Raw genomic sequence first — 19,184 nt, 5'->3', positions numbered from 1 at the left:
CTCTCCTTCCACACATTCTTCATTGCTCCCAAAATCCTTGCCCCCTCCCCCACCCTGTGACTCGCTTCCGCTTCCATGGTTCCACTTGCTGCCAAGTCCACTCCCAGATATCCAAAACACTCCACTTCCAATTTTTCTCCACTCAAACCCACATCCCAATTAACATGCCCCTAAACCCTACTGAACCTAATAAATCTTGCTCTTATTCAAGTTCACTCTCAACTTTCTCCTTTCACACATTTTTCCAAACCCAGTCATCAACTTCTGCAGTTCCTCACTCAAGTCAGCCATCAGAGCTGCATCATCGGTGAACAACAACCGACTCACTTCCCATGTGCTTTCATCTCCAACAGACTGCATACTCGCCCTTCTCTCCAAAACTCTTGCATTCACCTCCCTAACCATCCCATCCACAAACAAATCAAACAACCAAGGGGGTATCACACACCCCTACTGCAGACTGACCTTCACTGAGAACCAGTCACTCTTCTCTTTCCCTTCCCATACACAAGTCTTACATCCCTGGTAAAAACTTTTCACTGCCTCTAGCAGCTCACCTTCCATACCACACACACTTAAGACCTTCCACAAAGCATCTCCATTAATCCTACCATATGCCCTCTCCAGATCCATTTATGCCACATCAAAGCCATGTTTTTCTAAGTATTTCTCTCACATATTCTTCAAAGCAAACACTTGGTCTACACATCCTCAACCACTTCTGAAACCAAACTGCTCTTCATCAATCTGATGCTCTGTACATGCCTTCACCCTCTCAATCAATACCGGCCCATACAACTTCCCAGGAACACTTAACAAACCTATGCCTCTGTAGTTTGAACACTTGCCTTTATTCCCTTTGCCTTTGTACAATGGCGCTATGCATGCATTCCGCCAATCCTCAGGCACTTCACCATGATCCATACATACAGAGAATAATCTTACCAAACAATCAACAACACAGTCACCCCTTTCTCAATAAATTCCACTGCAATACCATCCAAACCTGCCATCTTGCTGGATTTCATCTTCCGCAAAGCTTTCACTACCTCTTCTCGCTTAAGTATATGTATGTGAGTAGGAGAAATGGTCAAAGGGCATTATTGGATTACATGTTAATTGATAGGCATGTAAAAGAGAGGCGTTTGGACGATACTTGTAAGGAAGGAATGCAAATGACTGGGAGAAGTACAAAAGAAAGTGGCAGAAGGTCAACTGGAAGGTGCAAGGGTTGAAAAAGAGGACAAATGACAGCTGGGGTGAGAGAGTAGCATCAAACTTTAGGGAGAATAAAAAGATGTTTTGGAAGGCGGTGAATAACGTTTATAAGACGAGAAAAAATGGGAACATCAGTGAAGGGGGGAAGTAATAAGTAGTGAAGTGAGAAGGGGATGTAGTGAGTATTTTGAAGATTTGCTGAGTGTGTTTGATGAAAGAGTGGCAGATGTTTGGTGTTTTGGTCGGGGTGGTGTGCAAAGTGAGAGGGTCTGGGAGACTGGTTCGTAAACATATATGCTAAAAAGATATGGTTTATGACTGAAAAGAACAGATTGTAAACATTTATGGGCTTATGAGCAACATCAGCACCTGCTTGGTTCACCTTGGTGTGGGTATGAAGGGGGAATGTGCCATATTTGCTCATGTTAAACAGCCATGGCAACATCACACATGCTTGATGCATACCAACTTTCACTATGAACCACTCACCCTCTTTAATAACTTTTACACATGCCTAACTTTCCAAGCAAAAACTAATCACAGGGCATAGTAGCTTTCTATTTACCCCATACATTCATAACACATTTTATATGGCATCTCTGTTAACTTTATCACTTATTTTCTCTAGATCTATAAATGCCCCAGGCTCCTCCCTAATCAACTACTCTGCACCCATACAATCATTTTTCTTCCATACACTTCTTCAAATACATTCAACAGCTTAAACCTGTATAATTAAAACACCTTTTCTTATTCTTTAGTTCCCTTCACTTTCATACTAGTGCACTGCATATGCTCCCTACCACTCCTCAGGCACTGTATCTTACACCATACACTTCAGACTGCCTGACTATAAGCAATCAACAACACTGTGTCCCTGCTTCTAGAGATATCTAACAGCAATCTGTTAGTTCTTCGCTCTTTACAACATCCCATACTTACAAGGCATCCATGACATACCTTTTTCACCATCTTATTGTAAGTGATTCTCTGATTCTGCCTCCCATGTTTTACAAAACTCATCACATCTGTATCCCTATCATCTCAAAATACTGACTCCATCTCGTGCTGATCTATTTGTTTGTTACCATTTACCTATCCATTCTCCTCACTGTCACCTCAATTTGTCCTCTTGTTTTCTCCCTACAATTTACTTCCTTGTAAAGCATTTTATTGCTCCCTCTCTGAAGTTCCAGTCTTCTTGTCTGCCACTTACTGGGACTGGAAGTCCTTCCCTTCCCTGTCCAAAAATAACATTTTCCATTCCTAAACTCAAACCCTAATTTCTCAATGCAAAATAAATGAAATATAAAATCAGTTACAGTAATTAGAAATCTTAGCATATCTAAGTACAACCTTTCTTTACAGAAAAAAAACTCTGTTTACAGTAAAGTATTAAGACTACGATGTAATAAAGTAGCAATGTTTCCCATCACACCATTAGGTTAATTAACTAAACACTCATATTATGGATCTGGAGAAGGCATATGATAGAGTTGATAGAGATGCTCTGTGGAAGGTATTAAGAATATATGGTATGGGAGGCAAGTTGTTAGAAGCAGTGAAAAGTTTTTATCAAGGATGTAAGGATGTGTATGAGTAGGAAGAGAGGAAAGTGATTGGTTTTCATTGAATGTCGGTTTGCGACAGGGGTGTGTGATGTCTCTATGGTTGTTTAATTTGTTTGTGGATGGTGTTGTTAGGGAGGTGAATGCAAGAGTTTTGGAAAGAAGGGCAAGTATGCAATCTGTTGTGGATGAGAGAGCTTGGGAAGTAAGTTGGTTGTTGTTTGCTGATGATACAGCACTGGTGGCTGATTTGGGTGAGAAATTGCAGAAGCTGGTGACTGAGTTTGGTAAAGTGTGTGAAAGAAGAAAGCTGTGATTAAATGTGAATAAGAACAAGGTTATTAGGTACAGTAGGGTTGTGGGACAAGTCAATTGGGAGGTAAGTTTGAATGGAGAAAGACTGGAGGAAGTGAAGTGTTTTAGATATCTGGTAGTGGATTTGGCAGAGGATGGAACCGTGGAAGTGAGTCAAAGGGTGGGGGAGAAGGCGAAAGTTCTGGGAGCGTTGAAAAATGTGTGGAAGGCAAGAATGTTGCCTCGGAAAGCAAAAATGAGTATGTTTGAAGAAATAGTGGTTCCGACAATGTTATATGGTTGCAAGGCGTGGGCTATTGATAGAGCTGTGCGGAGGAGGGTGGATGTGCTGGAAATGAGGTGTTTGAGGACAATATGTGGTGTGAAGTGGTTCGATCGAGTAAATAATGAAAGGGTAAGAGATATGTGTGGTCATAAAAAGAGTGTGGTTGAGAGACCAGAAGAGGGTGTTTTGAAATGGTTTGGTCACATGGTGAGAATGAGTGAGGAAAGATTGACAAAGAGGATATATGTGTCAGAGATGGAGGGAATGAGGAGAAGTGGGAGACCAAATTGGAGGTGGAAAGATGGAGAGAAAATGATTTTGAGTGATCGGGGCCTGAACATGCAGGAGGGTGAAAGGCATGCAAGGAATAGTGAATTGGAACAATGTGGTATACCGGGGTCGACATGCTGTCAGTGCATGCTGTCAGTGGATTGAACCAGGGCATGTGAAATGTCTGGGGTAAACCATGGAAAGTTTTGTGGGGATTGGATGTGGAAAGGGAGCAGTGGTTTCGGTGCATTATACACGACAGCTAGAGACTGAGTGTGAACGAATGTGGCCTTTGTTGTCTTTTCCTAGTGCTACCTTGCGCACATGCGGGGGGAGGGGGTTGTTATTTCATGTGTGGTGGGGTGGCGACGGGAATCAATAAGGGCAGACAGTATGAATTATGTACATGTGTATATATGTATATGTCTGCGTTGAGATGTATAGGTATGTATATGTGTGTGTGTGGATGTATATGTATATACATGTTTATGTGGGTGGGTTGGGCCATTCTTCAGTCTGTTTCCTTGCACTACCTCGCTAACGCGGAAGACAGTGACAAAGTCTAATAAAATATAATAAATAACTAATATAAGTAAGAGGTGAACTGCCAGAAACATGAATTCTACTGGTGTGACATGCAAATTCAAGCTTGAAAGTGGAAGAAAAAATGTTTCATAAATTTCTGACCTTCCTTTACTGGACCTTCACAACTGCTTATAAATCATGTACCAAGTCTTGCAGGGGTTAGATAGAAAAATGGCACGGCAGGTAAAAATAAATAAATATTAAAAGAATATGACTTACGTGGAGTTATTTCTGGCCTGGACTTCATCAAAGACTGAGGATCAAAGGCTCCAATTCGTAAAACGTAGTCAGTATTTAGGGCCAGCGTATTTACCCAGTGACCATGTCCTTGTAGTGTCCGGCACATTACACCCTAAAGATAAGCATTTTATATCTGTCACTCGTGTAACTTACAAAACTATATTTTTTGGGCAGTTATAAAGTAGACATCCATCTTTTATTACTTTAAATAATACTGTTTTTTACTCTACAGGAGGGAACAGGTATGTCTTTCATAAGGCACATCTATAAATGATACTACACTTACTTTCCACACACACTCCTTCATGCTGCCCATACACTATGTCTCATGTCTCCCCTGCATTTAGAAGCACTGTTTTTGTCAATCTTTCTCCTTCTATTACCTCCACATGTGAACACCTCATAAGCACATCATCATCTATTAATACAGGTACACCACCGAATGTCCAGCGTTCAGCACCTCCTTTAGTCCGGACAAAAGTATGTGAGGGAACTTGAAATTACTGTGGCCACCAGGCTTGTTTACTGGGCAGCCACAGATGGCATTGTGTAGGGCATGCTTATTTACATTCTTTACACTGCACTTGTCGGTGGTGATACCGCAATTCTGTGAAATTCTTAGCTTATTTTGCTTAAATTTAACCCTAGCTATGGCTTCTAATACATATGAGAGTGTTAGTCATGGTGTCAGATGTAAACACTAGTCCATATCGATCTAAGATAAAGTAGAACTGTTGAAAAAATGGACTGTGGTGTTTTGGTGCATAAGCTGTGTGACATCCACAGTAATGGTTCATCAACTGTTTATGATATAAAGAAGCAAAGGAAAAAATACTGAAATTCTATGCAGACAGCAATTCCAAGAAGCAAATGACGATTAAAAAACTATGAAAGATGGTAAGAGTACTGCGCACAATCGAGTGATGATGGAATGGTTTTGACAGTGTCGGAGTGATAGAGTGGATTTGTCAGGTAGCATGATAATGGACCAGGCTAAGTTGTTCCATAAAGAACTTATTTTACAACATGAGCATGACTATAGTGAAGGATGGCTTCAAAGATTCAAGAAGCGTCAGTGAATTTCCATGAATAAAAAGTGCAGAGAAAAGCGGTCTGAAAACCATGAAGGAGCTGCCGAGTATGTGGATGAATTTGCAAAACTCGTAGCTGATGAGCACCTCAGTCTTGAGCAGGTATATGATGCAGACAAAACTGCATTATTCTGGCGAAGCACACCTAGGAAAACATGAACAACAGAAAACAAAGAAGACCTCACAGGATTCAAACAATCTAAGGACAGACTTACCATCTTAGGGTGCTCAAACATTTAATATTTGTTTAATTTAGATTTCTAAATAGATTTCTAAATTTGCGTGTGTGGACGTATGTATATACATGTGTATGGGGGTGGGTTGGGCCATTTCTTTCGTCTGTTTCCTTGCGCCACCTCGCAAATGCAGGAGACAGCAACAAAGCAAAAGAAAAAAAAAAAAAATTTCTAACAGTCCATGGTATACTTTAGACACAGGGGAGATGTATAATTAGTGGGTTAGAGGTGTGTTGATGAATTAATATTACTTGACTACGGTTGGTCTGTCAAAATGGTTAATCCGGCAAGGCTTTGGAACCAAGAGTGCTGGAAAATCGGTGGTGTACCTATAATTCTTTTGCAAATTTCATATTTACCTTGAACTTGCTTCCTTCTCAGTCTGTTCTCTCTTCCACTGTGAATTTTCCCCTCTCTTTACATAAATACATCTTGTCCTTCTTTTAACCTCCTTAGCAAGCTTCGAGTAGACCCACACATCACTAGCAAATATCAAGAGATGCTGCATTACTCAGTATAGAATTCTCCTTTTCCTCTGCCCATCAACATATCTATTTGCTCCATTTTTTCAGGGCAGCTGCAATCTGTCCATGCTTCAGCCTTAATTCTTTCTTAATTTGCTGTTTAGCTTTTACCATTCTGAATCTTCACCATCTCCATATCAAAACAAATATAATCTTCATATAGCCTCCTTTCAGAGAAAGCTTTATTTCAATTGGCATTCACATTCATGCATGTTTCAGAAATCCCTTCCGGACTTTTGTATTCATCAGCAACTCTATTGCTGCTTATCACATAAGCACAAATCTTTTATGAAAAAAGTTGTGTGCTTCCTTTATTATTTGTTAATGGGACTCAAGTATCATATTAACTACTTTTACTACCCCAGTGCTATGATGAATAAAAAAGATACTGTATAAGACATCCTGACCTAACTTCAACCTTGTACTTATCCAATCAATTCTTACTATATATAAAGTACGCTCCACTCTCTAAAACATGTTTATCCACCTCAATATTTCGATATGCTTGCTTAATTTTTCTTTTGGCTGTGTTGCACTTTTTTTTTTAAATAGAAGAAACATAAACCTTGTCCCTCTCCACTTTTTCTGGCATTCTTACTGTGAAAATCTTTACATGCCATCAAATCATAATACAGAAAATCCATCTGTTCCTCTTTCACTATGGCAATAATGCTTTTAATATGTATGATCAACAACCTTATTTAAAATTCTTAACACTGTCAGTATTTTTAAAAAAGTATTCTATCCTTACACCATATGGAATCACCACATTTTTCACTTGAATCTGAAATGTTATTTTCGAAAGGCATTCTACATACTTCAAGAAAGCACTGAATGATTAGGCTCCACTCAAACACACTTGGTCAAACATAAGTGAAATGAGACCATAACCTTAACTCTTTCAGTCTAGTAATGCCAGTTCTGTTTCATACTTGTTTGCTGTGATACTAGAAGCAAACAAAACAAGAGCCTCAGTTACACCCAATCTCTGGCTGCTATGTACAACACACCAGTCCTAGAATCCATATCTTCTGGGTAAGTCTACTGACAGTTGATCAGTCTCTACTTACCACATCACTCCAATTTGTTTTATCCCATGCATGCCTCTCACCCTTCTGAACGTTCATGCCCTGGCACCTGAAAGCATCTTACACTCCATCCCTCCATCCACTTCTTGGTTTTCCCTACCACACCAAACTCCACTGTCATTCTTAATGTGATTAACCTTACTCAAGCCAGAGGCAGTTCATATCCAATTAATCTAACTTCTATATCCAGGGTTCAATACTTTTATCCATATAACACTATCTGGACTACCATATCTGCTGTATCAGACAATGACTTTTCCTCTCATGCACTCCTCAATGCACCAATGCCTTTTCCACCCTTTTCCTCTCTATGACTCACTTCATCTCCAAAGCATCTAAAGTTTTTCACTTCCTCTAGGTTTTTCCCTTGATACATAAACTCAACCCATCCTGTTTCATTCCCCACTTACCATACTTTTTATTTATTTATTTATTTATTATACTTTGTCACTGTCTCCCGCGTTAGCGAGGTAGCACAAGGAAACAGATGAGAGAATGGCCCAACCCACCCACATACACATGTACATACACAGACGTCCACACACACACATATACATACCTGTACATTTCAACGTATACATATATATACATACACAGACATATACATATATACACATGTACATAATTCATACTTCCTGCCTTTATTCATTCCTGTCGCTACCCCTCCACACATGAAATGACCCCCCCCCCACATGCGTGCAAGGTAGTGCTAGGAAAAGACAACAAAGACCAGTCTCTAGCTGTCATGTATAATGCACCAAAACAACAGCTCCCTTTCCACATCTAGGCCCCACAAAACATTCCATGGTTTACCCCAGATGCTTCACATGCCCTGGTTCAATCCATTGACAGCACGTTGACCCCAGTATACCACATCGTTCCAATTCACTCTATTCCTTGCACGCCTTTCACCCTCCTGCATGTTCAGGCCCTGATCACTCAAAATCTTTTTCACTCCATCTTTCCACCTCCAATTTGGTCTCCCATTTCTCCTCATTCCCTCCACCTCTGACACATATATCCTCTTGGTCAATCTTTCCTCACTCATTCTCTCCATGTGACCAAACCATTTCAAAACACCCTCTTCTGCTCTCTCAACTATACTCTTTTTATTTCCACACATCTCTCCTACCCTCACATTACTTACTCGATCAAACCACCTCACACCACACCACACCACACACACACACACACACACATATATATATATTTTTTTTTTTTTTATACTTTGTCGCTGTCTCCCGCGTTTGCGAGGTAGCGCAAGGAAACAGACGAAAGAAATGGCCCAACCCCCCCCATACACATGTATATACATACGTCCACACACGCAAATATACATACCTACACAGCTTTCCATGGTTTACCCCAGACGCTTCACATGTCTTGATTCAATCCACTGACAGCACGTCAACCCCGGTATACCACATTGCTCCAATTCACTCTATTCCTTGCCCTCCTTTCACCCTCCTGCAAGTTCAGGCCCCGATCACACAAAATCTTTTTCACTCCATCTTTCCACCTCCAATTTGGTCTCCCTCTTCTCCTCGTTCCCTCCACCTCCGACACATATATCCTCTTGGTCAACCTTTCCTCACTCATTCTCTCCATGTGCCCAAACCATTTCAAAACACCCTCTTCTGCTCTCTCAACCACGCTCTTTTTATTTCCACACATCTCTCTCACCCTTACGTTACTTACTCGATCAAACCACCTCACACCACACATTGTCCTCAGACATCTCATTTCCAGCACATCCATCCTCCTGCGCACAACTCTATCCATAGCCCACGCCTCGCAACCATACAACATTGTTGGAACCACTATTCCTTCAAACATACCCATTTTTGCTTTCCGAGATAATGTTCTCGACTTCCACACATTCTTCAAGGCTCCCAGAATTTTCGCCCCCTCCCCCACCCTATGGTCCCCTCCTATATATATATATATATATATATATATATATATATATATATATATATATATATATATTATATATAATTTTTTTTTTGTTTTCAAACTATTTGCCATTTCCCGCGTTAGCGAGGTAGCGTTAAGAACAGAGGACCGGGCCTTTGGGGGAATATCCTCACCTAGCCCCCTTCTCTGTTCCTTCTTTTGGAAAATTAAAAAAAAAACAAGAGGGGAGAATTTCCAGCCCCCCACTCCCTCCCCTTTTAGTCGCCTTCTACGACACGCAGGGAATACGTGGGAAGTATTCTTTCTCCCCTATCCCCAGGGATAATATATTTATTTATTTAATTTTGCTTTGTCGCTGTCTCCCGCGTTTGCAAGGTAGCGCAAGGAAACAGACGAAAGAAATGGCCTAACCCAACCCCATACACATGTATATACATACACGTCCCCACACGCAAATATACATACCCATACATCTTAATGTACACACATATATACACACACAGACATAAACATATATACACATGCACACTGTCTGCATTTATTCATTCCCATCGCCACCTTGCCACACATGGAATAACATCCCCCTCCCCCCTCATGTGTGCGAGGTAGCGCTAGGAAAAAACAAGAAAGGCCCCATTCGTTCACACTCAGTCTCTAGCTGTCATGCAATAATGCCCGAAACCACAGCTCCCTTTCCACATCCAGGCCCCACAGAACTTTCCATGGTTTACCCCAGACGTTTCACATGCCCTGATTCAATCCACTGACAGCACGTCGACCCCGGTATACCACATCGATCCATTTCACTCTATTCCTTGCCCGCCTTTCACCCTCCTGCATGTTCAGGCCCCGATCACTCAAAATCTTTTTCACTCCATCTTTCCACCTCCAATTTGGTCTCCCACTTCTCCTCATTCCCTCCAACTCCGACACATATATATCCTCTTGGTCAATCTTTCCTCATTCATTCTCTCCATGTGCCCAAACCATTTCAAAACACCCTCTTCTGCTCTCTCAACCACGCTCTTCTTATTTCCACATATCTCTCTTACCCTTACATTACTTACTCAATCAAACCACCTCACACCACATATTGTCCTCAAACATCTCATTTCCAGCACATCCACCCTCCTGTGCACTACTCTATCCATAGCCCACGCCTCGCAACCACACAACACTGTTGAAACCACTATTCCTTCAAACATAGCCATTTTTGCTTTCGGAGATAATGTTCTCGACTTCCACACATTCTTCAAGACTCCCTGGATTTTCGCCCCCCTCCCCCACCCTATGATTCACTTCTACTTTCATGGTTCCATATATATATGTATACATAATTAATACTTTTTTTTTTTTGCTTTGTCGCTGTCTCCCACGTTTGCGAGGTAGCGCAAGGAAACAGACGAAAGAAATGGCCCAACCCACCCCCATACACATGTATATACATACGTCCACACACGCAAATATACATACCTACACAGCTTTCCATGGTTTACCCCAGACGCTTCACATGCCCTGATTCAATCCACTGACAGCACGTCAACCCCGGTATACCACATCGATCCAATTCACTCTATTCCTTGCCCTCCTTTCACCCTCCTGCATATTCAGGCCCCGATCACACAAAATCTTTTTCACTCCATCTTTCCACCTCCAATTTGGTCTCCCACTTCTCCTCGTTCCCTCCACCTCCGACACATATATCCTCTTGGTCAATCTTTCCTCACTCATTCTCTCCATGTGCCCAAACATTTCAAAACACCCTCTTCTGCTCTCTCAACCACGCTCTTTTTATTTCCACATATCTCTCTTACCCTTACGTTACTTACTCGATCAAACCACCTCACACCACACATTGTCCTCAAACATCTCATTTCCAGCACATCCATCCTCCTGCGCACAACTCTATCCATAGCCCATGCCTCGCAACCATACAACATTGTTGGAACCACTATTCCTTCAAACATACCCATTTTTGCTTTCCGAGATAATGTTCTCGACTTCCACATATTCTTCAAGGCTCCCAGGATTTTCGCCCCCTCCCCCACCCTATGATCCACTTCCGCTTCCATGGTTCCATCCGCTGCCAGATCCACTCCCAGATATCTAAAGCACTTTACTTCCTCCAGTTTTTCTCCATTCAAACTTACCTCCCAATTGACTTGACCCTCAACCCTACTGTACCTAATAACCTTGCTCTTATTCACATTTACTCTTAACTTTCTTCTTTCACACACTTTACCAAACTCAGTCACCAGCTTCTGCAGTTTCTCACATGAATCAGCCACCAGCGCTGTATCATCAGCGAACAACAACTGACTCACTTCCCAAGCTCTCTCATCCCCAACAGACTTCATACTTGCCCCTCTTTCCAAAACTCTTGCATTCACCTCCCTAACAACCCCATCCATAAACAAATTAAACAACCATGGAGACATCACACACCCCTGCCGCAAACCTACATTCACTGAGAACCAATCACTTTCCTCTCTTCCTACACGTACACATGCCTTACATCCTCGATAAAAACTTTTCACTGCTTCTAACAACTTGCATCCCACACCATATATTCTTAATACCTTCCACAGAGCATCTCTATCAACTCTATCATATGCCTACAAACCTACATTCACTGAGAACCAATCACTTTCCTCTCTTCCTACACGTACACATGCCTTACATCCTCGATAAAAACTTTTCACTGCTTCCAACAACTTGCCTCCCACACCATATATTCTTAATACCTTCCACAAAGCATCTCTATCAACTCTACCATATGCCTTCTCCAGATCCATAAATGCTACATACAAATCCATTTGCTTTTCTAAGTATTTCTCACATACATTCTTCAAAGCAAACCCCTGATCCACACATCCTCTACCACTTCTGAAACCACACTGCTCTTCCCCAATCTGATGCTCTGTACATGCCTTCACCCTCTCAATCAATACCCTGCCATATAATTTACCAGGAATACTCAACAAACTTATACCTCTGTAATTTGAGCACTCACTCTTGTCCCCTTTGCCTTTGTACAATGGCACTATGCACGCATTCCGCCAATCCTCAGGCACCTCACCATGAGTCATACATACATTAAATAACCTTACCAACCAGTCAATAATACAGTCACCCCCTTTTTTAATAAATTCCACTGCAATGACATCCAAACCTGCTGCCTTTCATCTTCCGCAAAGCTTTTACTACCTCTTCTCTGTTTACCCAATCATTTTCCCTCACCCTCTCACTTTGCACACCACCTCGACCAAAACACCCTATATCTGCCACTCTATCATCAAACACATTCAACAAACCTTCAAAATACTCACTCCATCTCCTTCTCACATCACCACTACTTGTTATCACCTCCCCATTTGCGCCCTTCACTGAAGTTCCCATTTGCTCCCTTGTCTTATGCACTTTATTTACCTCCTTCCAGAACATCTTTTTATTCTCCCTAAAATTTAATGATACTCTCTCACCCCAACTCTCATTTGCCCTCTTTTTCACCTCTTGCACCTTTCTCTTGACCTCCTGTCTCTTTCTTTTATACATCTCCCACTCAATTGCATTTTTTCCCTGCAAAAATCGTCCAAATGCCTCTCTCTTCTCTTTCACTAATAATCTTACTTCTTCATCCCACCACTCACTACCCTTTCTAATCAACCCACCTCCCACTCTTCTCATGCCACAAGCATACCGTCTGCCCTTATTCATTCCCATCGCCACCCTGCCACACATGAAATGAAAACTCCCTACCCCTGCATGTGCGAGGTAGCGCTAGGAAAAGACAACAAAGACCACATTCGTTCACACTCAGTCTCTAGCTGTCATGTATAATGACATGTATAATAATAATAATATGTTAAGTAAATGATAGAGCTTTGTCCTATCTTTGAACATGCTATTATAATCCACTGCTTAAGTATTAAACTGAAAGGGATGAAAACAAAATCAAAGCTTTCCTTACACTCTGACATCTCCCAATTTTTTATTACTTTCTTCACTGATTGACCAACTCCTCACACCTAACGATGTTTCATTTACTATTTAGCACTGTTCAATCTCCAATTCAGTTTCTTTAAAATACTCATTAATTCATATATCACCTTTAGCCGCTGCAATTGTATATGAAGGAAGACTTCTTTCATTTCTTACATACTTTGGGTGAAAATTACCCTTTTCACTACCTTGCTCTTATTTCACTGCCCTTTTTGTTTATTTCTCCTTACCTTTTCATCCTCGTATTTCTTTGGACAGTCCTCATAAGACCTTCTTATACCTTCTTTCTCCTTAATGCTTTATCTTTTTAGTGCTACCCAATCACTATTATATGAGATGAATAACTTTATTTTTTCTTTCTGCTCTTTTATATAATTCAACCGTGTTGTTGTTAATCCATTTCCTTCTTTATTCTTGATCACCATTCCATTTCAGTAAAAATTCGACATGCTCTTCCTCATTTTTATCAACACCAAGGATCCCTATGCCCTTCACAATTATACCCTCATCTGCTACATCATCCATTCTTGCATCAAGTTTTGATAATCTGCTCCAAAACTGCCATAGTACTCAATCTTCTCTTAAAATTCACTTATCACTCCTCTTACTGTCATGAGGATAAGCACTAATAATCATATCACTCCTCTTACTGTCATGAGGCTAAGCACTAATAATCACCTCGCTGTCATAGTCTACTTCCATTTCAACTGAAATCAGTACTGAGCTGACACTCTTTAACACAGTCGTATAGCTTCTTCATTTTAATTGACATCACCTCCTTTGCTCTTTTTCTCTTAGTAACCCCAAACTTTACCCCCAGCACTATCCTATTCCCTTCCCCTTCAGCTTGTTTCGCTCAGAACCAAAACATGCAGGTTCCTCTCATCAAAAACTGCACCTGTCCCTCCCTTCTAATCATCCTGATCACATCGACGCACATTCACAAATACCAGCCTGAGCTTTTGAGCTCTTTCTTTGCTCTTGCTTCTGTTCCCATTTTTGGAAAGTGATGATACATGAGGAAAGGGCTTTTAGCCCTCCATCCAGCTCCCATTTGTCACTCCTTACAAGAAACAGGAGATACTTGGATGTAGTTTTTACCCTTCTAACCCCAGAGACAAGTTTCCCATGAGTGGTACATGACGAATGCTGAGGAAGGATGATATCTGAGTAAGGAAGAGCAAAAAGAAATGGTACAGTAGTCCAAAAAGAGAAATGGAGTACTTAAATGGTTTAGTGAGATGAACGGAATGAAGGGAATATCTGAGCAAGGTAAAGGCAAGAAAAGGACGAATCATGAAGAAGATTGACAGAAAGAGTTTTGCAGTATGCAGTACAGAGTGAACAAGAATGAAACAGTGTTTGGAACATGCCAAAGATTGGAATTCTTTGAGAGATCTAGCATGGACCAACCATGTAGACACCTGGAGATGGAACACTAAATACAAATGTCCCACAGTATTAAATCAAGTTACTTGATTATAAATAAACTTGAGTTACTTACATCTGATGCCCTCCAAACCTTAATGGTTCTATCCTGGGAGGCTGAGTAAAGAAGTCCCTCACCACTCCAACGCAGAGCTGTGACACTTTGCAAGTGGTTTGACAAAACCTAGAAGAATGTGTGGTAATCTTAAAACAATAAATACATGGCAATCTGAATTCATACATGAAAATTTCTTTTAGTGCAAACAAAAAAGATGTGCTGGAAATGAGATGTTTGAGGACAATGTGTGGTGTGAGGTGGTTTGATCGAGTGAGTAACGTAAGGGTAAGAGAGATGTGTGGAAATAAAAAGAGCGTGGTTGAGAGAGCAGAAGAGGGTGTTTTGAAGTGGTTTGGGCACATGGAGAGAATGAGTGAGGAAAGATTGACCAAGAGGATATATGTGTCGGAGGTGGAGGGAACGAGGAGAAGAGGGAGACCAAATTGGAGGTGGAAAGATGGAGTGAAAAAGATTTTGTGTGATCGGGGCCTGAACATGCAGGAGGGTGAAAGGAGGGCAAGGAATAGAGTGAATTGGAGCGATGTGGTATACCGGGGTTGACGTGCTGTCAGTGGATTGAATCAAGGCATGTGAAGCGTCTGGGGTAAACCATGGAAAGCTGTGTAGGTATGTATATTTGCGTGTGTGGACGTATGTATATACATGTGTATGGGGGGGGGTTGGGCCATTTCTTTCGTCTGTTTCCTTGCGCTACCTCGCAAACGCGGGAGACAGTGACAAAGTATAATAAAAAAAAAAAAAGAATACCTATGGCAATACTCGAAACAATTCAGTAAACGTATTGAAAGTGATTCAGATGGAGCAAATTGTATATTAAACTCAAAGAAATTTGTATGATATGTAACTATGATATATGCTTGGGTTGTGAGAATCCAGATCATGAAAAATCAGAGAAATCAGTGTCTGGAAAGCTATACGAAACAGGCCTTGCTTAATTTAATTTCTTGATAAACTACACTCTTTTGCCACTATACAGTATATACGAGTATTTCTATTATTACCATGGACACACGGAGAGTGTAGGATGAAGACAAAAAAGAAGGAGATGGATGGAATCAAAGAGGCTTAAGAGTTACTTGGGCTTGAGCATTCAGGGAGGTGAGAAGCATGCATAGGATAGAGCAAATTGGAGTGATATAGTTCATGGAGGATGACATGCTGTCAATAGTCTGAACCAAGGCATATGAAGTGGTCAGTGGAAACCACATAATTTTCTACACTACTGTGTGTGTGTTTAATCAACAACATGTTTGTTGGAGGAAGGGGATTCTGAGTACAGTTTGCTAAAGTTTAAAGCAAGGATAAGTTTTTTTTGTCTTTATTTGGGGTGGTTGGTTGTGGTGTGCATAAGGTGGGAAGGGGCAAGGGCTGCCACACACAACTGGGTGACAATAGTACTGAAGAGAAATTGTATTGAAAGTATGTACTGAAAGTATATTCGTTTTGTTGTGTAGGTAATGAATATTTGTTGTTACTAGGTAGCCAATGATTATTTTGCAGGCCTTCTTTTGTGTGGTTTGCAGTTCTTTTTATGCTTACTTTTGAAAGGGTGGATGACCAGGCAGGTGAGGCATGGTTTTGGGTCTGAGAATGTTTGTAAATGTTAATGAATTCTTTTTTGATATTATTTGTCAATTAATTCTTTTTTGATGTTAGTACTGTGTAGAAACAGGGTTGTGGTTGGTTTAAGCCATTCTAGTTGTGATGATTAGGGCACTCAGTTGCCCTTGCCATCTTGCCCAAAATAAATGAAACCAGCTGCTACTCTTGCTAAAGAGTGCCTATAGTATAGCTCTTGAGCTTCATATATTAACTGTTACTCAAATTAATTGATAAAGACATGAAAAGCTACTCATCCACCAGGTTCAGAAAAGAAGTGACAAAAGACAGGGGGAATGTGTAAGAAAAAGAGATGTCTCAGTGGCAGAATCTGTAGAAAATGTGGCATATGGAGATTCTGCTATGAAGTGTGAGACAGCATATTTGATAGAAACACACATACAGATTGATATACAGAAATTTTCTAAAGAGAACAATCAGCACAAACAAGAACCGTGTACATGAAAAGCGTTTACATAATTTCCACCTGAAGTATGAAACATCCATACCTTTTCACATGAACCAAGCTTGGTATTCCATATTCTAACATCTCCATCCTTTCCAGCTGATGCTAATCTTTTGCTCTCACCATCACATGTTAAGTGGAGAGGTTCCCAACAAAGTGATGTAACCCACTGTTTGTGGCCAGTTAGTGCCCGACCCATCTGCACGAGAAAAACAGGAAGGGAAGTAATTCATTAGTAAGGTGCAAATATTACATTCATCTTGATTTACAATTACGAAACAAATGAGGAATTTCAATAAATAGGAAAACAACTATGTTTATTGCTGGAAAGACCATCTGTATACTTCAAGGAAAGAACCAGATGTAGTCCATACTTAAGCAATGCAATGATATATTCAAAGTATTGACAACTCTGGTAAATGCAATAAGTTGTCCATATCTTGGATTGGCTCTCATGCATGAAGCAGTGCAGAATGATGAAATGAGGGTAAGTGATAAGAAGAAATCATTAGAAAGGGATTTGAAGGCAAGTCTTTAGGGATGTATATAGCTATGCAGAATATATTGCAGATGAAAAACTGGCCAAGGGAATCTACAGAAGTCAATCAACAGATACAAGAAGTAAAATAAGGATGAGATGAACAGCCGTAAAGAGAAAACTGAATGGAAGCTACAGATATTTAGATGAAGATGCCAGAGCAATAATTTTCGTGGTTAGGAGCAGTGAAAATGTTTCTAATGTGAATGCAGGTGTGGATGTACAGACGGGTGTCATGTATGCAAAAGAAAAAAGTAAGTAGTGCTTACATTAATGTGGAAGTTTATGTTTCACTTTAACACAGTGGACATGGGAATGTGTATAAATAATCAGGAGCTGAATGCACTTGATCCACCGTATGTAAATAGGAAACGAATTATAAATAATAGAGGGAAAATTTTAAATTCATTATCAAAAGTACAATGATATAGATTGTTTTATAAATGTAATATTCACATTTTTGGTTCAAAGGACAATGATTATTGCACAGTTGTATGTTCATTTAATCTGCAATCTTCATAAGTTGTTCAAACACTCTCCTTACCCAACACATCTTTCTTACATATACCTTTACAATCTATTCTTCTAAAGACAACTATAGTATCTAGCTAAACTAATTCTATTGTTTTTGGCCCCTTTAACTACTCCATCTGCATAGATGCAGCATTGCCCACGTGACTTCTCCATCTGCATATATATATATGAACGGATTTCCTGCCACTATTCCAAGGTTAATATCTGGGTATGGATATGGGAGATGGGGCATATGGATGCTGAACTTCTTCCGAAGGCATGTCACGTGCACTTGACCTCCAGACATAAGAGGAAGGTATTACACAGTTTGTGGAGCTGTTGCTGACACAGCCAAAATGTCCCCTCTTGTGCTTATATGTATATATCTTTTACAGATGTTACTCATAGAGTATATGTATTTTTTTTTTTTTTGTCGCCGTCTCCCGCGTTTGCGAGGTAGCGCAAGGAAACAGACGAAAGAAATGGTCCAACCCATCCCCATACACATGTATATACATACTTCCACGCAAATATACATACCTACACAGCTTTCCATAGTTTACCCCAGACGCTTCACATGCCCTGATTCAATCCACTGACAGCACGTCAACCCCGGTATACCACATCGATCCAATTCACTCTATTCCTTGCCCTCCTTTCACCCTCCTGCATGTTCAGGCCCCGATCACACAAAATCTTTTTCACTCCATCTTTCCACCTCCAATTTGGTCTCCCACTTCTCCTCGTTCCCTCCACCTCCGACACATATATCCTCTTGGTCAATCTTTCCTCACTCATTCTCTCCATGTGCCCAAACCATTTCAAAACACCCTCTTCTGCTCTCTCAACCACGCTCTTTTTATTTCCACACATATCTCTTACCCTTACGTTACTTACTCGATCAAATCACCTCACACCACACATTGTCCTCAAGCATCTCATTTCCAGCACATCCATCCTCCTGCGCACAACTCTATCCATAGCCCATGCCTCGCAACCATACAACATTGCTGGAACCACTAATTCCTTCAAACATACCCATTTTTGCTTTCTGAGATAATGTTCTCGACATCCACACATTCTTCAAGGCTCCTAGAATTTTCGCCCCCTCCCCCACCCTATGATCCACTTCTGCTTCCATGGTTCCATCCGCTGCCAGATCCACTCCCAGATATCTAAAACACTTTACTTCCTCCAGTTTTGCTCCATTCAAACTTACCTCCCAATTGACTTGACCCTCCA

General features: G+C 40.8%; 2 protein-coding genes across 7 annotated transcripts in view; one reads left to right on the top strand and one right to left on the bottom strand.

Annotated features, from left to right (window-relative positions):
- Nle (notchless protein homolog 1) overlaps positions 1–19,184 on the bottom strand; it is an 82,821-nt gene that overhangs the window by 34,971 nt on the left and 28,666 nt on the right. For 2 of the 3 annotated variants that reach the window (XM_071680970.1, XM_071680971.1), the window contains exons 7-9: positions 16,935–17,090; positions 14,824–14,931; positions 4,441–4,573 (exon numbers count right to left, since the gene is read on the bottom strand). In XM_071680970.1, coding sequence (XP_071537071.1) covers positions 4,441–4,573; positions 14,824–14,931; positions 16,935–17,090 — 397 coding nt within the window. The remainder of the gene's footprint in view (positions 1–4,440; positions 4,574–14,823; positions 14,932–16,934; positions 17,091–19,184) is intronic. The other variant, XM_071680972.1, reaches the window with a different exon arrangement.
- LOC139759058 (intraflagellar transport protein 27 homolog) overlaps positions 1–19,184 on the top strand; it is a 225,593-nt gene that overhangs the window by 179,328 nt on the left and 27,081 nt on the right. The window contains exon 8 of one of the 4 annotated variants that reach the window (XR_011714989.1): positions 18,088–18,323. The exons of the other annotated variants lie outside the window; for them this stretch is intronic. The gene's annotated coding sequence lies outside the window, so the exon portion shown is untranslated. Of the gene's footprint in view, positions 1–18,087; positions 18,324–19,184 lie in introns of those variants that run through there. 4 annotated transcript variants of the gene reach the window in all.

This window comes from Panulirus ornatus, chromosome 32 (assembly GCF_036320965.1).
Source record: "Panulirus ornatus isolate Po-2019 chromosome 32, ASM3632096v1, whole genome shotgun sequence".
NCBI classification, from domain to species: Eukaryota; Metazoa; Arthropoda; class Malacostraca; order Decapoda; family Palinuridae; genus Panulirus; species Panulirus ornatus.
The sequence above is the reverse complement of the archived record's forward strand: the minus strand, read 5'-3'. Positions and strand labels throughout refer to the sequence as shown.